Source organism: Tuber melanosporum (assembly GCF_000151645.1).
Source record: "Tuber melanosporum whole genome shotgun sequence assembly, scaffold_7, strain Mel28".
NCBI lineage: Eukaryota > Fungi > Ascomycota > Pezizomycetes > Pezizales > Tuberaceae > Tuber > Tuber melanosporum.
In genome coordinates this window covers 1,398,347-1,423,050 of record NW_003299117.1, presented here as the reverse complement: position 1 = coordinate 1,423,050, position 24,704 = coordinate 1,398,347, and the positions used below count along the sequence as shown (strand labels likewise).

At 43.9% G+C, this 24,704-nt stretch overlaps 7 protein-coding genes; 3 read left to right on the top strand and 4 right to left on the bottom strand.

Moving 5' to 3' along the window:
- Positions 1–1,880: 1,880 nt before the first annotated feature.
- GSTUM_00010498001 (uncharacterized protein) lies at positions 1,881–2,709 on the bottom strand. XM_002841335.2 has 3 exons: positions 2,638–2,709; positions 1,975–2,581; positions 1,881–1,918 (listed from the first exon to the last, which is right to left on the bottom strand). The coding sequence occupies exons 1-2, from the start codon at positions 2,656–2,658 to the stop codon at positions 2,273–2,275; spliced, it is 330 nt and encodes a 109-aa protein (XP_002841381.1). The 5' UTR covers positions 2,659–2,709; the 3' UTR covers positions 1,881–1,918; positions 1,975–2,272.
- Positions 2,710–3,238: 529 nt separating this feature from the next.
- GSTUM_00010497001 (mitochondrial 54S ribosomal protein YmL8) lies at positions 3,239–4,039 on the top strand. XM_002841334.2 has 2 exons: positions 3,239–3,478; positions 3,548–4,039. Exons 1-2 carry the CDS (start codon positions 3,266–3,268, stop codon positions 3,860–3,862), a joined length of 528 nt encoding a protein of 175 aa, XP_002841380.1. The 5' UTR covers positions 3,239–3,265; the 3' UTR covers positions 3,863–4,039.
- Positions 4,040–4,141: 102 nt separating this feature from the next.
- On the top strand, positions 4,142–5,058 carry GSTUM_00010496001 (uncharacterized protein; the record flags this gene model as incomplete). XM_002841333.2 has 3 exons in its annotated part: positions 4,142–4,274; positions 4,337–4,539; positions 4,614–5,058. 3 exons carry the CDS (start codon positions 4,142–4,144, stop codon positions 4,899–4,901), a joined length of 624 nt encoding a protein of 207 aa, XP_002841379.1. The 3' UTR covers positions 4,902–5,058.
- Positions 5,059–5,061: 3 nt separating this feature from the next.
- GSTUM_00010495001 (uncharacterized protein) lies at positions 5,062–6,887 on the bottom strand. XM_002841332.2 has 7 exons: positions 6,579–6,887; positions 6,387–6,515; positions 6,253–6,334; positions 6,059–6,196; positions 5,934–6,005; positions 5,695–5,882; positions 5,062–5,642 (listed from the first exon to the last, which is right to left on the bottom strand). The coding sequence occupies exons 1-7, from the start codon at positions 6,691–6,693 to the stop codon at positions 5,404–5,406; spliced, it is 963 nt and encodes a 320-aa protein (XP_002841378.1). The 5' UTR covers positions 6,694–6,887; the 3' UTR covers positions 5,062–5,403.
- Positions 6,888–7,105: 218 nt separating this feature from the next.
- Positions 7,106–10,600, top strand: GSTUM_00010494001 (uncharacterized protein). XM_002841331.2 has 7 exons: positions 7,106–7,490; positions 8,310–8,567; positions 8,629–8,795; positions 8,864–8,957; positions 9,005–9,191; positions 9,255–10,218; positions 10,377–10,600. Exons 1-6 carry the CDS (start codon positions 7,217–7,219, stop codon positions 9,439–9,441), a joined length of 1,167 nt encoding a protein of 388 aa, XP_002841377.1. The 5' UTR covers positions 7,106–7,216; the 3' UTR covers positions 9,442–10,218; positions 10,377–10,600.
- A 576-nt stretch (positions 10,601–11,176) lies between these two features.
- GSTUM_00010493001 (60S ribosomal protein L8) lies at positions 11,177–13,056 on the bottom strand (the record flags this gene model as incomplete). XM_002841330.2 has 7 exons in its annotated part: positions 11,177–11,384; positions 11,451–11,610; positions 11,668–12,177; positions 12,285–12,290; positions 12,325–12,365; positions 12,759–12,905; positions 12,990–13,056. 7 exons carry the CDS (start codon positions 13,054–13,056, stop codon positions 11,344–11,346), a joined length of 972 nt encoding a protein of 323 aa, XP_002841376.1. The 3' UTR covers positions 11,177–11,343.
- Positions 13,057–13,708: 652 nt separating this feature from the next.
- On the bottom strand, positions 13,709–16,211 carry GSTUM_00010491001 (uncharacterized protein). XM_002841329.2 has 8 exons: positions 15,814–16,211; positions 15,667–15,747; positions 15,426–15,605; positions 15,237–15,372; positions 15,154–15,183; positions 15,021–15,105; positions 14,121–14,972; positions 13,709–14,062 (listed from the first exon to the last, which is right to left on the bottom strand). The coding sequence occupies exons 1-8, from the start codon at positions 16,042–16,044 to the stop codon at positions 13,966–13,968; spliced, it is 1,692 nt and encodes a 563-aa protein (XP_002841375.1). The 5' UTR covers positions 16,045–16,211; the 3' UTR covers positions 13,709–13,965.
- Positions 16,212–24,704: the final 8,493 nt, after the last annotated feature.

Genomic DNA, 24,704 nt, shown 5'->3' with positions numbered 1-24,704 from the left:
CCAAGGAGTGATCAACAGCAGTACAGTACTGTGCCACCGGTAAGCTGTAAGATATTTGCATTGTGAATGCTGAACATGACACAAGTGTCTCCCAAACCATGAGTGTCTTCTTAGCCATTATTACACCTTTACCTCATACGGTAGGGGCATCCTGTAAAACAACAACAGAAAATACATTACTTTCACTTGTTCTTGGGGCATGCATCCCCCACGTCTCTTTGTGCATCACTTAACACCTTCCTGACTAGTAACTACCGTAGCTCGTCTATCGTAGTCTGTCCATATCTTGGCCTTGTACGCCCCCACAGTCAGTTCTCTTAATAAGCGCAAGCGGATGGTGCCCTGCCATGCCTAACCACAAAGTTTTTCCGGACCATTTACAAGCCCTCCCCCCCTCACCGACCACCCAGCAGGCAGAACACTAAATACGAGTATTTAATCTGCTACTTTATGGTTCCAACGTCGCTTTTCGTGTCCTACCGTAAAAACCCTTTAGATCCACTATCGGAGATTTCAACAGAAATCACTCTCTAAACCACAATAGGCTTAGAAGAGTAGGTTAGCAAAAACAACGAATACCAGTTAATAAGATCCAGCAAACTCAGCCTCCCCAATCTACTAGGGATGATTGTCTCTAATCGGGGGATCCGATGCGTGCCTCCAAGAGGCCGCAGGCCCCTAGTTAGCCAATTACACCAAAGTAGGCTTAGCCGGGATATAATTTAGGGGTCAGCGGGGAAGTTGAATGGCTTTTTGACAAACACCACCTCATGTTTGTCGTTGGGTATGATCATATGGCGTTCGGCCACTCATGATGCACGGTGGGCGTAGTCGTCTCGCAAGCTGCAATATTTTTGCTGTTGTGGGGTTTGTGGGTCGTTGTGGAGTTCGTGGGTGGTGATCCGGGGGTTTGGTGGGGACCCCCTCCCCTTATACCTTATGATACAAACCTAGTCTATGCTAAGTGGAATTCTACCACCTACCGCCAGGGGTGCTTTGCTATGATACGACTGTCGTACCGGTGTTTGGAACTATACTGAACTTACGGTGAATGAGGAATGTTGCGACAACCTCAGGAAGATTTGTTAACTAGTGTGCTCGAGTACTCGTACGGTAATGGGACGACGTTCGCGACCGCAACTGCTATTACTACCTACTCAGGGAGAATGAAAGAATGAAGGGAGATATATAATATTCATTCACTCAACCATGATACATTTCTCCCATTATCATAGCCATATTCAATGTCACACGATAATCATCTCCGCTCACTCGCAGTATATTATTATACATCAATCGCCGCACAATCGCCGTCTCTAATTTCCATCATTACTGACCTCTTACTATTTCTCCTACACAATATCCATTGTACAGGATGGTACTCAAAGCAACCTCCCGCCTCATGCGCCCCTCGCAGGACTCGTCGCGGAAAAACATCCCTTCTTCATACACCCGACGCAAACCCATTCCGCGCCTGTTCGGCTAAGGTCTTTCGGAGAACAGCTGGAGGGGGTTGCTAGTATGTGAGGTTTCCCTTCTTTCTTCCTTCTCCTCTTCATGTGGGGAAGCTTTGGGAGGGGGTGGTAGTATCGTATTGGCTGGTTGGTTGGTTGGTTGGTTGGTTGTAGGAATACGTTCCGGGATATATTGTGTTCATTGGGTGGCCGATTTGCCACAAAGGCATATGTTCCTCTTTGCTCTTTAGATGTGGGATGGGAAGTATGCTGATTAGTATCACAACCTGTAAGTATCGTCGATTCAACCGGTGGACCATAAATATTCTATAACTGCAAAGGAATTTCAGAATTAGTCGGTAGACCTATATTAATACATCAGCCTCGATATATATATATATCGCTCGCTAGGAGATCTCCTTCATCTTTTGGTTTCTATCTTTTTATATTTATTTTATTGATGGCTATGTTTTATATTAGCCATGCGCGAAATCTGTTAGAGGAAGGAAACGGAATATACCATACGATCCGGCCCCATTTCCCAAAAGCCCTTTGTGAGAGCGTTGCAGCGCAGGTACGCTCTAGCAAGAGAAGGAAGCATCTTATCGTGAGCTAGGCATTTGCTTTTGCCGACGGGCGGATATTCGCCATCTAAAGGGTAAAACAAGAATAAAAAAGTGTATGTACAGATCCGGCCACTAAGAAACATTACAGTCACATCAACACCCCCGATCCAGATACCCGACGGCCCCCACCCATCCCGACCGTGCACCCTCTCGCACAATCCATAGGATATCAACCCCGCAGGTCAGTCAAAACTACCCCTTCAACTTCTCCACCACATTCCCAATCGTATCCTCCACCCCCTCCCGTGTGCTCCTCAAATCCCACCCCTGCACCCTGCGAACAATCTTCTCGATCTCCCAATTCCACGTATCCTTCAAGGTCTCGACAAAGCTAGGTCGCTCGAGCGTAGGGTCCCGGTTCTTGGGAACCTGTTTGGGGAGGAGTATCGAGTCTGCAATCTGGCGAGATTCGCGCAGCGATGTTGAGTGTGCTCTTGTGTTTGCGTTTAGGTGCCGGAGTGCTAAGTATGCGATTGAGCCTGTGAGGATGGTACCGCCGAGCTATGGGAAATTTATCAGTTCGGGCCTGCTCGGCAGCAGCGGGAGGGGGAACCTACGAAGCCACCTATTATACCCATTGTGGTTCTGTGTTTGGGCTGGATGGGATGGTACCAGATGATTAGTTTGTGGTTGGCGGAGATCGTTTGGGTGGGAATTGTTGGAGCTTGTGAAAGTTTCTTTCGAAGGCAGGCCGGGTAACACAAGTGTTCCGAAGAGTCCCGGTGGTTCCTACCTCTTTCGGAGCCAATAACCTATGGGGTACTGTACCGGTACTCGTATTACGAGAACGCTCGTGAACAGCTATCATAACTCAGGTTAACCTGCAATGTAATCCCTGTTTCGTATGACGACATCTGCCCGGTATTTACACGCCAAATACCGGTACCCGAGTATTACTATCCTGTCTGTAAATCGTATACTTTACCCAACCTTTAGTACTCGTACTGGTAGACTACAACAAGTGTCGAGCCAGTTCCTATGGTACCGGGGGGCCTCTATTATTTATATCATACGGTACTATAACTCTGTAGATTGCCGCCCCCAAAGCAGGGTAATTAACGGTAAAATCCGGATCCACCCACTATTCAACCCCACCAATCTCAATTCAATCCAATACCCAACCAAACAATCGCGCTTCACCTTCACCTCCTCCCGTCCCCCCAAGGGCCACAAACCGCGAGCACAATGGGTGGCAACAAAGCCTTCCGAGCGCTCAGCCGGAGCAGCGCCCACCGTAATGCACTCCTTCGAAACTTGGTAACGGCCCTAGTAAAACACGAATCCATCTCAACAACCTACGCAAAAGCGAAAGAAGCCCAGGCAATAGCGGAACGAGTTATAACGCTAGGGAAACAGGAAACAGACGCCTCCGTGAAGCAATTAAAGAAAATTCTGTTTGTACGTCAGCCATCCCGCCCTTCCCACACCGCCGGATTAAGCACACGAACGCTAACTCACACCAACAAGGTCCCAGAAGAAACCGCCCCCCGCGTCATGAAAGTCCTCGTGCCCCGTTACAGATTGCGACAAGGCGGGTACACACGAGTTCAGCGGATCGAGCCGTTGCGAACAGATCAAGCCGAGAGCGCGATCCTAGAATTCGTAGACGGGCCACGAGATATGCGCTTCGCGCTGACGGCCAAGACGATCGCGCGCTCGAAGAAGGAGGGGGGGGAGCTGTCGGATATTACACTACTAAATATCAAGAAAGTTACCCAGTTTCGGGTTAATGGTGAGAAGGAGTTGGAGGCTGAGGTTAAGAAATTTGAGGAGAGGATGTGAAAGATGTGCGAGGCGGATCGAGCGGCGGAGGAACGGGAAGTAGAATGGAGGGGAGAGGGAGTTTGTAGATTTGCGGCATTCGTCGGCAGGCTCTTGGGCAGTGGATTTAAAGTGAAGCTTGAGTTTATGATGTTAGATTGGGAGGTTTTGCATTAAATGTATCATATCATATCACGATAGACTTCCCCGGACAGTGCGATACCACCGGACCATCCACTACTGCTACCATTATCCCACAATTCCCATACTAACCCGCCCACCAACACACAAAAAACAAGGATGCCTACCCTCCCTTCAAAAACAATTACTACCCCCCTTCTGGTCATCTTCGGTCCCTCCGGTGCAGGAAAATCCACCCTTCTCAGCCGCCTACTCAACAATCACCCCAAAATCTTCGGTTTCTCCGTATCTCGTAACCTCCCCTCCCCACCCAATATCCTCACACTACCCCGGAGGCTGAGAAAAAACGGACAGATACCACCCGCCCACCTCGCCCCGGAGAAACCAATGGAAAACACTACCACTTCACAAACCGCACCAATTTCGAAGCTCTCAGAGCACAAAATCACTTCATAGAGTCGGTCGAGTTCGCCGGGAACCTTTACGGGACAAGCGTCGGCGCTGTGAGGGATGTTACAGATAGCAGGAGGGTGTGCATTCTTGATATCGAGTTGATGGTTAGTCATCCCGTTGATTATAATTGCACCATGTTACAGTTCTGGGGGGCTGATCTTTTTGCGAGGGAGGACAGGGCATCAAGCAGATCGAGAGTAATCCATATGTGCAGTCCAGGCGGGTTCTAATCAAGCCTCCGGATCACGAAACGTTACGGAGGAGACTACGGAAGCGTGGGACAGAGCCGCCGGACGTCGTGGAGGCCCGCCTGACTAGGGCATTGAGTGAGCTGGAATTTGCCGAGGGAAGTGGCATATACGACAAGGTCATCGTCAACCAGAACGTTGACCTAGCTTATCAGGAATTGGACGAGTATTCAATGTCGCTCTATCGATCCGTAAACAACAAAAGAGATCATGTTTGAAATCCCAGCTGGGGGTCTTTGTAGAATCCCATGCAACACACACGGTTCGACCGAAGGAGGAAGGAGGAAGGAAAAGGGGGAGGAACACCATTCACCTCGGAAGGAGGATTTGTGGAAGAAAAAAAAAATTTCAAGCTGAAAGTTTAGAAACTATAAATGATATAGAGAACAGTGATCAGATTGATCTTTGGAGATCACACCAATTTCAACTAGCTCCACGACCCCGAGTGGGTGAATAAACTATCAAATAGGGATACAAGGGAAATAAAATGCTCACAGGATATAGAGAATTACAAAGAAAGACTCCCCGACATTACTAAGTAAAAGAAGCGGGAATTACAGAGAGGAAAAAGAAAGAAGAAAAGAAAAAATTGAAGAAAAGGCAGCCCCGCGCTTTTTTTTTAAGGTTCCCATGAAAAATCATATTTGAATTGTCCACCCACACAATCTGGTCGCGCGCCCCTTCATATCAACGATCTCCACACCTTCACCATCACCAAATTTAATAACCGTTGATTGTCATCCTGTGTTGAGAGCCTCTGCTCAACTCCCTCTCAGCAGCTGGTGAAATAGGCCTACTACTTCCCGCACCAGCGGCACTGGACTCCTTCAGAGCCAAAAGTTGCTTTGCGCGGAAAGTCTCGTAGTGGATCTGAGAGGTCGTCTCAATTAGATCCTGAAGATGAGTGCGGGTAAGGAAGTTTCGTAGAAAGACGAATTCGCAGTGGTTTTCATTCTCAACTATTCCAATCAGCATTCGAGAAGCGGGCATCCAGGATTAAGCCATATATACCATTAATGACACCCCATCTGTTCTGGCGACCACGAACCTGCTTCCCATCTACGATGATTGACTTCTCTGAACCAACAACGGCGAAGGGAATGATGTTTTTGATCTGTGCATTGAGAGCACGCTCCTCCTCGTCCAGCTCATCGTTGTCGTAAGGGTACATTTTGAGGTTATGGAAGGTAAATTCTTCTCTAATTCTCTCCTTAAACGCAGCACGTTCTTCTAAAGTTAGGGAGTCGGACTTAGCAATGACGGGAACGACATTAACGACATCGGAAAGCTTCTTGAGGACAACAATATCAATGGGCTTGAGGCTGCTCTGAACATTAAATCAGGATCCTAAATAAAACGAAGAACAGAAACATACGCGTGTCCCGAAGGCTGGATGAAGAAAAGACAGCAATGGATACGTGTGTCCTGGATGTAGCGCTCCCTCTGCGCCGTAAGCTCCTTGCGAAGGTAGGCCGAGTGCTGGTCCTTGATATATTTGACGATAGGGTCCCAGCTAAGCATCACGTCAGCTTCCGATCACCCTCCACCATCACGTATAATATGAGATACCATCTATCATTGTTAACCTGGTCTCCGTAACCAGGTGTATCAACAATGTTCAGTCTGAGACGAACACCATTCTCCTCGATAACTATTTTATATTAACCCCACATCCTCCAAGAGTTGCAAGAGGGAGTACATACTGTGGGAAACAGTTTGAATCTCAGTGGTAGATCGCACGGGCTCATCGGGAGTGAGACGGCCCTTGGAATCGATAAGATGGGCAGCAAAAATAGTGTTGATCAGGGTAGACTTCCCAAGGCCAGTTTGTCCTACAGCAGAGTTAGTACAATTGCACAAGCAGACAAAGGGGTAAGGAGTATCGTTATATATACCAACACAGATGACATTGAATTGGAAACCGCGTTTAAGCAGCTTTCGCTCAATTTGAGAGGTGATGCTGTCGAAACCGACATGGCTTCGGGGGAATACGGTTGCAGCTTGCGACATAATTGCTGTTGGTAAAGTATGAAGGCGGCTGTCGTTTGTGAGAACGAGACGTGTTCAAAAAAAAAGAAAGAGAGTGCAGAGCGGGGAGATAGGGAGAAGGAGCAAAATGGATGGAGCTTCCGCAATTCAATACCTCCTAGGAGGAAGGGGGAGGTAGACAGGTTAAGGTTGGGGTGGCAGAGGGAAGAGCACACAAGCAGGAGCAGTAAGCAGCGGAAAAGGGGTTGGAAGCCGCCGGGAGGTGGATTATTCGCTGTGGTTCCAGTCTTGGCGGTGAAGAAAATACTAATTGGCATTGGACCAATACAATGTGGTGCAGGGTTGCTTATTATGGGTGAACCCTAACCCACCCTTCGTCCTGCCAACGGAAAAAGCAAAATTACATGTAGGCCAAGCCCAAAACCCCAATCTCATTCCCCCCACCATACAGCTAAATCGATAGCCCATCGTGGGCGAACACACCAAACCCCCCTGCCAATACGGCTCTGCTACGCTCTTCCTACCTCCCAAATTCACAACTGCAATGGCAACTCCTCTCCTCTCGGTCACTAGGCTTAGTATTCTTCACTCAATGGGATCATTCCTTCCAATTCTCCCTACCACAATCCACCTCAACATACCAAACCCCTTACCCGGTATTTGGGAATCTATTCTCCGGGCCGTACCCAAGAAGAAGCAAAGCCACTCGAGAAAACGAATGCGGCAATTGGCCGGGAAGGCTTTGCAAGACATCACTGCCCTCAATAAATGCCCGGCTTGTGGAAAAGTCAAGAGGCAAAATATGCTGTGCGAGCCATGTGTGGACGAGATCAAGAGCATGTGGAGAGAGGAGGCTGCAGAAGAGGCTGCGGCCAAGGAAGGTAGGGCAATTACAACCCCATAAGTCGACGAGGCAAGGGAGCGGAGTGCAAATGGGAGTGATTGACAGGGAGCCGGCGGAGGCTGCGGGACTGTGCTACATTTGGAGCTATGTTTTTTTTCTGTTTTTTCCCTCTTTTTTTGTTTGGTGGAGACGGGAGTGTGGCCAATGGTAGCCAAGTGAAGCACGTTCATAGATGAGAGAGGATGCGTGGGTCTGGAAAACAAAGTGGGTTTGGCATGATATTTGGAGTATGATATGAGTTGAGGCTGGATGGAAACGGAAAATGTACAAAACATAGAGATCCCGACAAACTATCAATTATGATACACAACCTCCTTCCAGTAGCTTTGTCAAGGGAGATTTTTGGGTGTGCTAAATCTTTGCACAGACTAATAGACTGCTCCCTTGCCCTAAGAAACGGATACCCCTTCCCCGCTGTGGGGCAGACAAGCCAGGCTGTTGAGCCTCAATTCGGCATACCTTGGTGACGCGTGCACTCTCGACCCCACCATGTCGCACGCTTTTTATTCCTTCCCCTCCTCCTTATTCACAAACACGATTATTTTAATTTTCATGCGCCCAGGACACTCAGACCATGGTGGGTTAAAAATCACCCTGCATTCCCCTAAGCTTCGAACCACTACTAACACCCTAGGTCTAGTCGAAACAATATCTGACAGAACATGTGGTTGAAAACGGTGAGTATCAGATTCTGCAGGCTTTACACTTGGCAGATGGCCTAGCTTATGAATAGCAGCACATCCTTCCGACATATTTGCTATTGCAGCCAATCCAGCATACGCTATTTCTGCTGGAGGGGACTCAAGCATACAAGTTTGGAGCCTACACGAGCCAGATCACCCTCTAGTTCATAAGTTTGAGAATGCACATCCCCTCGGAGTTCACCATCTTGCTACCAACAAAGATGGCAGGTTCGCGGCAAGTTCTGGCTTTGATGGAGCAATCAATATATGGGATCTCGAGACTCTTTCTCACATTAAGCAGATCGCAAGTCTGTCGCACCCCCGAGCTTCATTTTTTGACTCCCGTACTCACAGGGTGTCTTCTACTAGAAGGGAGATCATCAGGCGAAATTTGGGCCATTGCCCTGTCACCTACTGGAAGCTTTATGTCTGCTACCACTTATAATGGAAGGGTATGTGTCTATGATGTCTTTGGAGCCGGTGAAAAAGTCCGGGAATATGAGACAAAAGGAAGCTTTGGAATGAGTGTTGATATTGTAAGGATCTCAGCTATTGGCATTTTTTCCCGCTCTCTTTTCTCAACCAAATGTCTCATCTGAAGCAGTCTACAGATGGGAGGCTTGTAGCTTCGGGGCACGAGAATGGCGGAGTTTACATTTTTAACAATGAGACCGGCAAAATACACCACTCATTGCCCGGTTAGTTCACAAACTCACTACCCGGCGGCTTATTCTAACTCGTCCAGGCCTCATCAAAACAGTCAGATCCGTAGCATTCTCTCCAGGAGGAAGACTACTCGCGGCAGCAGGCGACTCCAATATAATTGCATTGTACGATGTGATATCTGGGGAGCAAGTTGGGAATCTGTCCGGTCATAGTAGCTGGATCTTTTCGGTTTCTTGGAGCAAAACTGGCGAATATATTCTCAGTGGGTAAGATTTAGGCCGCTGTGATATCTTTTTTCCGCACAAGCACTGACCAGCCTGGCTCGATAGTGCTTTTGACGGAAAAGTCAAAGTCTGGTCGACCGATACGAAGACCTGTGTTGCAACCCACACGGAGAACGATAAAGCTCTGTACGGGGTAAAATGGATTCCCAAATCCTCCGGTATAGGCGAAGGATTTCTCACAGCTGGAGCGAACGGGAAGTTATGTTTTTACCGCGAAGCAACAGGCAGCTGAAGATACTCTCCGAACTCGATCCTTAGCTAGTATACCAGAACAGAAGTAAAAATAATAATAATAATAAACTTAATCAAAAATCCACGAAACCATATACCAGTACCTGTATCAAATTTTTATGCCAAGGTAATAGATTTCCATAAGATATATTTACAATCCAATGAGATGCGAGGAAGGTGTTTTCTTCAATATGGAGTGCACAATTGCCATCCTATTCTACCCATTGGCTTTCCCCTCAACCTCCAACTCCAACAAACTTCCCTATTCTATCCTCAAAAATTCTCATTAACTGCCCACTATCTTCTGTGTGTCTCCTCCAGTCGTTCAACCATTATACCGGTATCCTTCTTCTTTCTTTTCACCGAATTGAACCCCCTTTTAAACCCTTTTCTCCAACTGGATGCCACTCTAGAACATCTATAAGTCTACTGTTTTTACCACCGTCGTCTCGGTCATTGGGTTCCTGATTCGCCGCCATATCTCCCGCGGTAGGAATTCATTGCTGACCATGCCTTTGCAAATGCATGCGTTCTCGCCTGTTTGAACGAGCAGGGCACCTTGAGCGACATTGAGAAGCTCTGCGGATCCGACAAGATTGGAACATACCTCCCCTCCAAGTGCGGCGACACACTCAAGGATGCCCAGGACCACTTCACAAACACCTGCAGGGCAAACCGCCATACTGTTTGTACGTACTTTCCCAATACAGCTTGTTCCCATACTAACCAACCCAGCACTCGGACTCCCTTCCACAAAGTCTGGTTCCGCTTCTTCGAGGTCGGTCCCTTACCCATATACCATTAACCCTCCCCCCTCAGCACTCTCTCATCTTTACACGGAGCAACCTCTTCCTGCTTTGCAACTGTAACCTCCTTTGAACCTCTCGTCACTGGCACTAGCACTAGAGGATCACTAACCGATGGGTCTGGCTCTAGCCGTAATGGGACCATCTCAACCCCTACCACTGCTCTATCTGCTGTCGCGGTAACAGCGCGTCTTCATTTAACGTTATGGGCGGTGGATTTGCATTAGCAGTGTTGGTTGCAGGGTTTGTGTTGTGATTTATCGGTTGAGAAAAGCGCAGCGGTGGGAATAGGTGGTTTCCGTGTTGGAGTCCCGGCACTTGCGTTCTAAGGGAATTAGAGTAGAGGAGTTATAGTAAGCGATGCATTCTGTGCAATTGGATAATATGATATTATACTATCCTTTCCCATCTACTGCCCCCTAATACCGTACGGACGCCCTTTCTCTAGGACGCGACTTGCAGTAGTTCGAACATCGGTGGGAGGAGCGACCCGGACATGAAGGTTATGGTGATGCATGGACCAAAATTAAGCAACATGGAACTAAGCAACAATAAACTCAGAAATAGAATTCTGGAGAGTTTTGGTAGTGCAGGACAAGATGCGACCGCCATGTATTCCACGCCTATCCAATTCTCTTCGGTTCTTTGATTGCACGTCCTTACGTTGATTGACAGCGCAACATGTTATCATCCTGGAAAGCCGAAGGTGCGCGAGTGATAATGTCGCATGATCACGCTGGCTGCGCCGGCCCAGAAGCTTGGAATATTATTACCACGACGAGTGACGGAATATGATTACAGCTGCCAGATCGCGGCGCAGAACCACCCGTATCCGCCTACCACACGGGTCTCGGCAGATATTTTTATCGCCCTAACGGTTTCAGATGCAGACTTATCCCACCGAGGGTGAGGATCATAGACTTTGTATATGGGAAAATGGGTTTTGAGAATGTGAAATAATCCGTTACTAGAGCCAAGGGGAAACAACGCCCATGTATGCCGTGTACACTATAAGAAAAACCCTCCCAGGTCCCCCCACGGAGGGCTGACTTTTTGAGATTCGCTACCAGACAAAGAGACATCAACAATTTTTTTATTTAGATTTTGATGGCCGCGTCCAATGCCTTCTGCTTCTTGGCTATATTTCCAAAGGGGTTGTGTTAATTACTGGTCAGATGTAGCATGGGAAGTGGAGTTTACTCACCAACTTTAGCATTAGCCTTAGCTCCCATGATACCGCCACCCCAATGTCTCTTAGATTCCTCGTACTTGTCCGAGTACCCTTCCTTGACGGCAGTGATGAGCTTGGAAAGCTCGCTCTTGTCCTCACTGCGAACCTCAGTGATAGCGAGGACAGCAGCAGTCTGACAGTCATGTCAGTGGTGTGCACGAAACGGTGGGAAAATGGAAATATAATGAACCTTCTTGTGAACAACAGTCCCCAAGCGAGCCTTGCCCTTGATGATGGCGTACGGGACACCCATCTTTCTGCAAAGAGCGGGAAGGAATATAACCAACTCAATGGGGTCAACATCGTTGGGGATGAGGACCAACGACGCCTTCTTGTTTTCAATTAATCCAACAACGTGGTTGAGACCATACTTAACGACGTAGGGCTTCTTGGAGACATCTTCCTTCTTTTTTCCGTCAGCGACGGCAGCAGCTTCCTTGGTCAAACGCTCCTTCTTCTCAATCTTGGTCTCAGGGCGATACTTGTTGAGGAGGCGGAAGGTTTGGGTAGCAAGATTCTTGTCGAGGACATTCTGGAACTGGGCGATCGCTGGGGGGACCTTCAGGCGAAGGTTGAGGACCTTCTTCTGGCGTTGCAGGCGAACATACTCGGGCCATTTAACCATGCGGGAAAGGTTGCGCCTGGGTTGGATGTCTTGCCCAATGCCATAGTTGCGGGGGCGCTTCTCGATAAGAGGGTTCTATAGTTGTATTAAGCGTAAAGAATGGTAAGTATCACGACAACACCGTTGATCAAAATCTCAACCGATAGAAGTAGAGAGAAATTCAGGGAGGAAAAAGAGCTCACCTTGGTCTTCTTGGAAATTCCAGCGCGACGCTCGCCGAACGGGGCGGCCGTGACTTTTTTTCCTTTTGACACTTTCGGGGGCTGGTCATCAAGAGATTTTGAATCAGTGAAAAGCTCAACAGAAGACAAAAATCCTCTCTACAAGTCTCGCGGTATTTTTTGCAAAACAGCGCACGAGACTACAGCCGAAAGGGTGAAACGGAATTTAAGCAGGTTTATAAAAAAGATCATAAAACTCCCGCATCCATTACATTTCACCCCAATGCACGTTCGAAATTCAGAGCTTTCGGAAAAGATGAAAAAATGAACGGCTGAGAAGAGCTCCAACCGCAAAGAAATATATCCTCTTTGGTATTCTTCAATTCTCACAATCTCGTTCTCGAAGTGAGAAACGAATTATGGATCCATGGTCGATGCGCCCACAGCAGCGGCTAGACGGGTGTGAAAAAAAAAAGCAAAACAGGGGGGAAGTACCATAGTGAATTAGATTCCTGTTAAAGTTGGGTATTGTCGTTAGTACGCAGACGTCGTGATAGCCGTGAGTTTGGAGATGAGGTTGAGGGGGTATTTTTTTTTTGTATTGTGGGAACCGGGATCTCGTTTCTGTGTGGCGTTGAGTGACTGTTTTTTTTTTGGGGGGGGGGAGGTGAGTGTGGGGTTAGTGGGGTATCGAATGTTGCCCACGCTAATTTGCCGGTATCATACTTGAGTACACGTACAGTATGATACCATTCTGTACGGGATTACGGTAGACTATCACACAAGCGGGCATGCAAGGGCGAATGAGTAAGTTACCCCCGTTTTATAGATATGGCTTAGTGATCAGATATTATGCTCTGGTTAGAATTATTGGAGCTTGAGTGGTATCACACTTGTACGAGATACTTGTACGAGATACTTGTAAAGTACCGGAGTACGAGTATTATACGTTACTCCAGTATTAAGGAGATCCTATTCGAGTAGAGCTGAAGGGACAATGATATCATTCTTAATTAGGCTAATGACCAATGGCGGGCTTGAGCCTTTGAATCATGAAAAACCACCCAAGCATTTCAACATTTGAGCTAATCAGTATCGAGGCCGCGGACAATAAATCAGAGACCGAAGAAAGGTAATATCAAAAGTATATTATGAAACGGTGCTAATTAAGGAAAGAATTGCTTTCTTTCTTCAGATGATAGATGCACTTGGGGCTCTCCTACTTATAGTAGCCAGCAGTGTTTATATACATCAAAATTACTCTTGCCAAATCTCAAAGTCTGAAGTAGTATGGTATGTGTCCTGACATGCATGCTTTCCATCACATTGAAGCCATAGATCCGACGATCAGTGTTCACGTCCCAAGAGCGTTCACCCACACGACAGGCTAATTATCATGTCGCGAATCTGGCACTTCTCTGCCACATCCAATGCAGCACAGGGAGTAATTGTAGGAAAGCTCTATTCGACAGTCTTATAAGTTCCACAGGAGACATGAAATAGTGGCATCCATAACCTCTGGAATAAACTGAAAAATATTAGGTGGGGGTACTTTGTGCCGGTAGCAAGTTCAACTCCGAATGAAATGAGATGTTATACAAAACGCCCCTCAGAATAAAGAAAGAGAGACATGATAATAACCGGCCTACCCTAATGCGGCAACAGACGAGGAACTTAAAAAAATAAATATGAGTAATAGAAACTAGTTTTTTACTCGCTTGGGGTCGTTTCCATAAGCTGAGGTTTGTGTGTTCAGTCTTGTTTCTGAGGAATCTCCAAGGGTTGATCTTCCGGGACAGCTACGAGCAAGTTAGTATGACTATAGAAACCGGAGAAGATATCTAGGTGCCAGCATACCTTGCTGCACTAGCAGTGCTTGCATCGGCTGGGCGTTTGATACCACCGACTGATGGCGTAGGTTGGCGGAAAGAACTGGTCCCACGAGGCAGAGGAGGCTGGCCTATTTGCCTGTTTAACTCCGAGCTTGGGTTCTCAAAGTTTTTGCGCGCAAATGGTGAGCCAGTACTGCCACCAGCCTGAATCTGCTTTCTGGGGACCGGTGAAGATTTCGAGTGATCAATGCCGGCAGAGCGCGGGATTGTAGATTCCTTGTGGGGATTGAATACGTGATCTGGTGGAATAACCCCATTGTCACCTTGCAGGACCTTTTGGTTATTCTTGGGGTCAAGTAGGACCTTACTTGTGAAGAATCCAACATGGGCACTGACAGGCGTCTCAGGCAGCCCGTTAAGACTGGAAGCCGGAAGCGCTGGTGCAGGTTGCGGGATTGTATGAGGTGGTGGTGATGTTTTTGGACCCGGTTGTTGAGCGTTGCGAATATTATGAGAAGTGTTAGCCATTAAGTTCACTCGTGATCCCATTTGACCTGTAGGGGTTGGTGTACGAGGCCCCTGGGGCGCATTAGGAGGCTTTTGAAGGGGCCTTTGCCCGATCGTTGGGTTTTGAGGTGGCAGTTGTGGACCACGATTTTGTGTCTGAAGGGGGTGGGATTGCTGAGGCGGCGGTTGCGCTGGAATATTAGAAGTGCGTACATGTTGACCATTTTGTCCTTGTTGTAATACTGGGACCGAGACACTGTTCGGATTCTTTGGGACAATCGAAGACTGGTTTCCGCCTGCTCGAGCCACCATGGATTTAGCTCCAGTAGGGGTTGGCGGAGTGGGTCGTTTGAAGACGTCATCACTAGAACTGAAAGAAGATTAGTACAAACAAGCTATCACAATTGAATGTGCTCACGCTGCTTCTACCGTGTCCTCATCTGGCACGTGCTCACTATAATCATCGCCATCTTCAAAAGCTCCTAAGTAATCATATTCATCGCCTGTATACAGTTAGTAAGAAGTGGCTGCGGCCGGAAAAGGATTCAAACCTCCATACTCATCGAACCCCTCGGCCAGGTCTAAAAAGTCATTAGTTCTCAGATTCCTCTAATATTTGAGTGAAAAACATTACCATTCTCAGATATAATTTTCTCGCGGGGAACCTCTGACAAACTCTCCGGCAGACCAGGAGTTACGAGACTTTCCTCTTGCTTTAAGATACGATCACGAATCGACCGAGGCTTGTAATAGTTTGGCTCCTGAACGGGCTGTTACGCAACCAGTCAGTAATTGAAATGATAGACTAACGGTTTAGATGCACCTGAACTGCTTTCATCCTCCTCGTCCCTTTGATATGCTGTTTATCATACAGACAATTCCCCAAAGCATTTCCAAATGTTCTGAAGGTTCGCTTGAGAGCATCCGTAACAGCCTGCTTCTTCGAAGCGATGATGGCAGCTGACTTAGTCCTTTGGTTATGAGATTCACCGGTCCCAATATCCTAAGTGCATCGGTAAGTTTCTGATGGTGTAGATATTCGCCAGGAGAAGAGAGGGATGTACCTCGCGAAAAGTTCCGTCCTTGAGAGTGATTCGTAAATGAACGGAGGTGGTAACATTCCATTTCCCGTGGCTTTCTAAACACTATGGCAAAACATCCTTTAGCATTCAAAGCCATTAGTATCCTAAGGTACCCGGGGAAACACAAACCTCGTCGACTGTAATATCCTTAATCTCCGAAGACCAACCATTGAACCCAAAAATCTCATTAGCTAAGGTGATAGCGACATCGCCCCTAAGATACGCCACGCTGCTACCCCCAGATGCTGGTCGATAATTGAGATATTCAGGGCCAAGCATGCCATCAAGCTGCGTCTGGAGGCCCTCCTGCTCCGGCTTAGTGTAAGGAATCACCCGCTGCGAGGTGTCCCAGGAGGACATGGTGGGTCGGTGATTTGGTGGGGGTGGAGAGGGGGTCGTTGCACGTTTTTCCAACAGTTTGTGGAATTATATGACGGCACGGTTGGTGGGAGGATCAGTTTCCACTCTTGAAATGTCGTGGGGCGGGTTTTTGGAGGATATCAACTGCTCGCAGGAGCTTGATGGGGTTCTATCGGGGTTTGAAAATGGGAAGACGCGGGCACGCGCCACGCTGCTCAATCTAATCTAGCCTTGAGCGTGACTCACCAGCGTTCGGTCAGGGTGTTACCCGGCGCAGCAATCCCCGCGATTGTTCGGTGCGACCTATCATACGAACCGCCCCGGAAGCAGTGCTTGATCAGACTTTGTCCGTTGAACAAGTATGCTAACCACGTTGGGAATCCTAGGCGGGTAGTTTAAGCTAAAGGAGGTTAAAACATTGTATCATAATCGGGTAGGTCATGAATTCATGGTAAAGAGCGCGACAGGACAATGTCGCCGACAGGATAATGTCGCATGAAGGATGGGGTAAGATATTAATAATGATTCTCATAATAGGAAACTTTCTTATACCAGTACTAATACTGCTATAGGATAGAACTTATACCAGTCGATAAACTTCAGACTTGACCACCTGTGTGATTCCTCAATCATATCATCACCAATATTCGTACAAGCTTGCTTCTTACATTTTGTTATCCTATTACGCTGTTCTGCTTTCCTTTCCTATTGCCTTTCCCTTTCCCTTCTCCTTCCCCTTCCCCTTCCTGAACACCCATACCTTTCCCTTCCCCGATATCTTTCCTTTTCGCTCTCCTGATGCACTTCCCTTTGCCTTCCCCAATATCTTTCTCTTTCCCTTTTTCAATACTCTTCCCTTTGCCTTCCCCGATGTTCTTTCCTTTCCCTTTGCCTTCTCCATTATCTTCTCCTTTTTCTTCCCTATTGCTTTCCCTTTCCCCTTGCCTATAAACATTCCCTTTTCCTTCTCCAATGTCCTTCCCTTCCTCCTTCCCCTTCCCTTTTCCTTTACCTTTCCTATTGTCCTTTTCTTTTCCTTTTCCACTCTTCCTACTACTCCTATTACTTCTTCCATGTCCTTTAGTCAAAGCCTTTCTCTTACGCTGCTTTTCTTTTTCCTTTGTATCCCTTTTTCTCTTTTCTGCCTGTATGTATTCTCCGGTGCACAGGGTAGACTTCCCCACTGTAGGATCTGAAATAACTCTTCTATCTCATTTAGTCCCCACAAGCCTTTCAACCTCTGCACGAGCTCTACTAAGTTCTGCTATTGTCATTGCTACCTCGACTCATGATCTATCTGCTTCATCAGATAAATCATTAAGGGTAGACTTCATTGTTAGTAGAAAGCTGGGAGAGAAATCGCCATCGTGGTTGTCTGAATTCCGTCGTAGGATTTCTTGGTTTAGGTGGTTTATAGTACTGGTTGTACGTTTCTGAAGAGAGCTTGAAGAATATCGTGAAGTTGAAGTACTATCCGGGATGAAGGGGTCAGGTGATTCTGAAATGGATGTAGGGTAATGCTGCTTCTGAGAGGGTAATAGGGCTTTAACTAGCTCATGGTTGATTGGAAAAATCCCTGTTTTTTGAAAGGCCATGGAAGGTAAAGAGGCAGCTAAAATGAAGGTCTTTTGGTGGGCAGGGTGTAGGAAGGTAAGAAAATTATGTTTGCCGATACCAGTAATACTGGTATTAACTAAGTGTCCGATTTCATTTGAATAAAAGTGTTGTAAAGTTGAAAAAACACCAACATCAAGGGATTGTAAAATATGAGTAGTGTGGGGAGGAAGACTGTGAACAAGAATCAAATGATTCCAACAGAATTTAAGCGTATCAAGCCTTATATGGGCTTTAAGTCCATCAACCAAGAGAAGTTTCCAGTTACTATTGGCTCGCTCTCGTGTAGCTGGTACAAAAATCTGAACAATCTAATCATAGTAATGGTCCCTCCATCTATCCAACTATTTTGTGAATGGCCATAGCTGTATTCCTCTAAAGCTGGTCCGAGAAGCTCTGAATTAAGTGCTGAACACTATCATTTCCGATAGGTAAGTGCCTTAAATATGATACAAGGCTGTCCTACCCATCCATCGGCTCCAATACACTCCAGAACTTTAATCGGTTCCCGATTTCCATCATTTGTAGCTGTTGACATTGCCGATGTTCACATATGTGGATCTTTTCTAACTACCACCTGTGCTGTATTTCCAACTCCAATAAGAAACCCCTTCTCATCTAAATTATATAGGTTTTCAGGTGTAATATTAGTAAAGTCAATTGCCTCATTTAACTAGTAGATTTCATTATTTAAGTTTAATGAAACTGCTACTATATTGGTAGTACTAACCTGATCAAAAAAAATATCTATTGTAGAGCTCTGTTCTGGACTATTGAGCAATGTACGTACTTGTGTTATACCAGTACTCCATTTACTCTCGTAATTGTGTCTTTTAAGAACATTTACAGTTTAGTGTTGACCAACCGTTGCCGTTGTACTTTTGATTTTATGCTGTAATATCCAATTCCCCCAAGCTTTCAATGTACTTGTAGTGACAGGAAAGTTCATGCAGGCTAATCGATCACATTTTTTGAGAAGTTGAGCCTCTTCTAAAACTTTATATTTATTAGTATACTAGTAAATTATTACAAAGTTGCAGAAATATGGATAGATTAAATACAAGATAACTTTTGCCTTGCTCTACTCTCCTCTATCCAGGACTTGTTGATACCTTTTGTCCTACGTCGAAGGGTTCTCAGGTTTGTATTATGTATAATCGCACAAGCCTGCAATGATTTGTAATCCTCCCGATGCTCCCTAAATGCTGTTAAAGCCATTTCAATTCTCTTCTCTTTCCTCATGCTCTCCTTAAATACCATATTCAATAATTAAGCAGTCAAAAGGATAAAATAAAAGTAGGTAAGAAATAAAAAAGGTTTTCAAAGTCAGTATTTCAATTGGTGTTGCTGTTGTTCTTGGTTCTTATATTTACCAGAAAATACATCTATCGTTATCATGATGCTACTAGTATTACTATACACTGTGCTTAATTCTTATTGGCTACTTCTGGTCCTTACTAATTTACTTCAACATTCTCCGTCAGTAATGACATTATCCTGTCGGCGAAATTGTTCTGTCGTGCTCTTTACGGAGTAGGAGTAGTACCTGGTAAGTTTAGGTGGCACTTTGGTACACTGTAACTGAAGCAACAGTTTAACAGAAAAAGTAATTATATGCTATGATGCAGAACATCTTAAACTAAACCCTTTACTAAGGTCTCCTCTCATCTTAAGTTGATGGTATTTTTGACTACAATATTTCTAGACAAGAAACAAAATACTAAACGGTAGATCAATACATTCTCTAAATACGGATAACAAAATTGCAATGAATTGTACAAATCCCGTAATAGAATTTTGTGTCAATCAATAGTTCCTAAAGTTTTATAAAATAAATTTGGAAGTGAGGAGTTTAATAGGACTCACCGAAGTTCTATTACCAATTAGCTATCAATATACCATTAATTTGACTAAGTTGCTATAGGAATTGTAGTAGACATTAGTCTACTAAGTGAAGGTACTGTTAGATAGGCACCTCAGTTGGACATACTATATTATACTACAAGTACTAAGATACTAGTAAGATGTGGAGGTTAACCTACTGTAACCGGTACGGGTACTCGGTTATTGGTTTTGTTTTATATTTTGTTTTAAGTATCGCTTTGATACTTGGTTTGTTTTAAGTATCACTTTGATACTTGGTTTGTTTTAAGTATCGTTTGATACTTGGTTTTGTTTTATGTTGTGTTTTAAGTATCGCTTTGATACTTGGTTTTGTTTTATATTTTGTTTTAAGTATCGTTTTGATACTTAAGGAGTTTTACCAAAGAGTATCAATTGATGCCTTTGATTAGTTTCGTTCATGCTAGATATGAACAGATTTGTGTATTTAAAGACCGCCTGTTTCTACGATAGAAAAGGCAGACTTCGACAGACAGTATTTCAATATACTTGGTTGAACGGTTACTTCTTTGTTCCTCAGTACACCCTCGAAGCCTCCTTTAGTTCTCAGCTCTTGTCTCCTCTCTGGAAGAGCAGGCCACCTGCCAACTATCGTATCAATTAACGATAACGTGAATAGCACCTTGCGAACATGTTACACCTACTATTGGACTAGAGTTATCCTACAATAGGCTATAGATTACCTGTCTATAGAGCTAAGTTACTTTGCATTAAAAGTAACTTGTTACGGAAAACTCTAGGTAAGTTACTGCTTGGTTGCAAGGGTGTCAGTTCATTTTGTTTGCCCTTGTCATTGAATGTGATCATTACTTATGCCGGGGTATCACTGGTGGAAGATTGAGAGGGCATCTTGTGTGTTTTCGAAGTTGTGTGCATAATACCAAGTTTTATTGTGCTTAGGTAAATAGCTGGTCTACTTCACTCGGTATTGGAAGTGACTACAGAAGAAGTGGAAATCAATTATTTTGTCAAGTTCTTATTCTGGTTCTCCATTGAGTTTGATCAGCAGAGGAGAAATCATTGTTTGTGAGAGAAACTTGTTGTCATTATGTAGTTCGAGGAGTGAGATGTGGAATATGTTGTGTATTCACATAGAGGGAGGAAGATCAAGCTTATATACTTGGTTGCCCACTTTCTCCAGTATCTAGAATCATCCGATTTTCTTGTAGTCTAAATTCTTTAATGGCCAAGTTGTATGGATATTACATGGTACTAGCTACACCATATCTCTAGGCCGTATGGTTGGATCAAGTCTCTGGTGCTTATCATATTGTTCTTTCTGCCATTGCTGTACTCTACTCATTTTACATAGTACCATTTCATGTTGATTTTCCATATTCTTTTTGTCCCTTATTACATAACAAATCATATGATTTATGGTCTGACTTTGTGGATATTGTCCATAATTCACAAAGAATAGTGTCATGCCTATAATTTCTTGTTTCCTATTATTGTATGTGAACTCGGCCAATGATAAGAGCTTGTGCCAATCATCTTGTTGATAATTGATGTAGGCTTGTAAATATTGCTTATGTATTGTATTTACCCATTCCGCTTATCTGGCTGTCTATCGATGAAATGCAGTTCTTAGCCAATTTTGTAGTCTCATTTCTCTTGTAACTTTTTTCCATAATCCTGATGTGAATATAGTTTCTCAATCTGTAATGATATTTCTTGGAAGGCCATGTAGTCAGAAAACCTCTTAGAAGAATGTCCATATACAATCTTGTGTATTTACATTTTTTTTGAATGGAACAAAATGACTCATTTTAGTTAGACGATCTATCACGACTAGAATGCTGTCATATTCTGTCGATAGAGGTAGGTCCGTGATGAAATCTATAATAACTGCTTCCCAAGGTCGTTTGGGAATCTTTTTTGATTTCAGAAATCCATACGATGCTTGTGTGGTAATTTTTATATGTTAACATATGTCGCAATTTTTCATAAATCTTTTAACATTCATACATAATCCTCGCCTGTAGAATAACATCGTGATGAATTCCATCATTTTAGCTTTCCCTCTGTGTCCTGCTGTTGAGATATCGTGATGTTGTTATATGATGCTTATCTTTATCTTTTCTTCCTCCTGAATCCATTATTTTCCATTGTACTACATGTTTCCATCCTTCCACTGGCATACACCTAGAGCAATTTCTTTCATCTCCTTTTGTTCTTCATTTAACACTTCTCTTATTGCTGGAATTGTTTTGTCTTCTTCATGTACCTTCTAGATTTCTTTCTCTTTACTTGATGTGAATTTGATAACTTCCTTTGCCTCGAAGTAAGCTTTTGGCAATAATGTTGGTGTTTTCTGTTTGATTCTTTCATCTTCTTTTGCTTATGGTTTGTCACTTGCAGTTCTTGTGAGAGCATTTGGCTTTCCACTCTCTTTTCCTGATCAATATTCAATCTTAAAGTTGTATTTACTGAGGTATTTTATACATATTATCTGATGATCGTTCAATTTCTTTGTAGTTATAAATAAGACCAGATTTTTATGATCAGTAAGGACTTGGACAGGATAGTCATTGTTCAGAACATATCTCCTCCATTCCTTCAGTGCTTGAACTATTACTAATAGTTCCTTATTAGTAACATCGTAGTTGTATTCTACTGGAGTCATCATATTGGATCGATACAATACTGGCCTTTATTTTCCATCTTTACACTATCATGATAGTATACCAGAGCATATATATTTCGAGGCATATGTCTTGATTATTGTTTTTTGGTTTGGGTCTGAATAGACCGATATTGGTGCCAATATTAGATAGGTCCTGATAGCATCATATACTTTCTGTTCTGTGTCTGCCTATTTGTCACGAATGTGGCTTGGTGAGGAAAAGGTTTTCACGTGACACATGGTTATGAGTCACAGGTATGTTATTGTTTCACACATATGACTTATTTGAGTCATGTGATTTGTTATGTGTAGGATTTGTGATGCTTTCTGTAACTGGTATGGGTACTGGGTTATTGGTTTGTTTTAAGTATCATTTGATACTTAGTTTTGTTTCATATTTTGTTTTGAGTATTGTTTGATACTTAGTTTTGTTTTATGTATTGTTTTAAGTATCATTTGATACTTAGTTTTGTTTTATGTTTTGTTTTAAGTATCACTTTGATACTTAGTTTTGTTTTATGTATTGTTATAAGTATCGTTTTGATACTTGGTTTATTTTTACCAAAGAATATCACTTGATATCTTTGATTAGCTTTGTTTATGCTAGACATGGACAAGATTTGTGTATTTAAAGACTGCCTAATTCCACGATGGAAAAGGCAGACTTCGACAGATAGTTTTTCAATATACTTGATTGAACGGTTACTTCTTTATTCCTCAGTACACCCTCGAAGCCTCCTTTAGTACTCAGCTCTCGCCTCCTTTCTGGAAGAGCAGGCCACCTGCCAGCTATCATATCTTTTACCAATAACATGATTAGCACCTTGTGAACATATTATACTTTTGCACATGGCTCAAATATGAGTCATGGGACGTGCGCCTGACAAGTATGCCTTGCAAGTGTGCCTTCCAGGTATGCCTTGCGCATATGATTTATGTTTCGCACATAACCTCATTAGGAGGTCATGGGTTTCATGTATATGACTCAGTTGAGTCATATGATTTGTTTATTGTGTTATAATTGGTTTATGAGTTTTTGCACATGACCTCACTATGAGGTCATGGGTTTTGAGCATGTGACTATCGTGGTCACATGACTAGTTTGTTATGATTTGGTTTTGCACATGTGACCACTTTGGGTCACATGACTACGGGCGGGAAGAACACTATATATTGAGGCCAATATGGCCGAGCAGGATAGGTTCTTCATACTTTGTTCTAAGTACTTTTCCTACTTATTACTTTAACGAATATAAAACACCTTCATGATCTTTATCTTTATTGTAACGTTATCGTTACACCAAGGAAAGCTCTTTATGAAGAAGAGTTAGAGATAACTTACGATAGGCGTTCCCGGTAGAAGACAGAGGTATTGTACTATCGGTAACGTAGGCAGAGGCTTAGTGCTATCGTAAGACTAAGGAAAGAAATAGAAGAAGAGAAGTATCGTTTCCCATCATGAAGAACAAACTTTCCAAGGATGGATCGTTACACTATTCCTATTTCTTGTCTTTCTTAGTTAGTTTATAGAGTGGTTTAGCAACCCTGCTAAATCTTTCTATGAACCTTTCATAAAAGTTGCAGAAACCAATGAAACACTGAACATCCATTTTGCTGTTTGGTTTAACACAGTCTTATATTGCTGGAGCTTTGACCATGTCGATCTTGACTCCACTATAATTGATAATAAATTCAAGATATTCGGTTTCTTCAGTTTGGAATTCTCATTTTGTTAGTTTGATCTTCATTCTTAATCCTTTTATTACGGCCATGATGTTGCTAATGTCCTTTTAATACTGTTGTATATTTTCTGAATAGATGAGTACATTGTCCAGTTATAAGATGCAATATATATTGAGGTATTTGTTGTATAACTTGTTGATCCATTGTTGGAATGAAGCTGGTATATTGGTTAACCCGAAGAGCATTACCGGGTATTCAAACATTCCAGATCTTATCACGAATATGGTTTTCCATTCATCTCCTGCTTTGATTTATATGTTGTGGTATACATTCTTGATATCTAAATTGGTGAAGTATTTTGTGGATCATAATCTATCTAATGCTTCTCCAATCAAGGAATGTAGAAACCGATCTGTCTTGATAACTGAATTGAGGGTTCTGTAATTAACCCTGAGTCTTATCTTTCTATCCTATTTCTTAATGAATAATATTGGAGATCCTCTTGATGTGAAGAAGCTCCTAATCCATTCCCTGTTAAGATTTTGCTCAATGTATTCTCTGAGTTCTTTGAGTTCCACCTCTCCCAGTGGGTATTACTTCTTATAGGGAATCTCCTATATCTTTTCCTTTTTTTCATCTTTTTCTAGCTGGATCTCATTGTTGATTCCTGGTCTTTGGAGTGATAGCTCCATAGTTTTCTCTTCCAGGAATAGGTTCTTGAATCAATATTATTCTTTTGGAATCAATTCTTTCGATCCTTTTTTACTTTGGTATTTCTTGTCTTAGATTGCTAGCTCTGTGCTACTGTTCATTTTGCTAGAACAGCATTTTCATC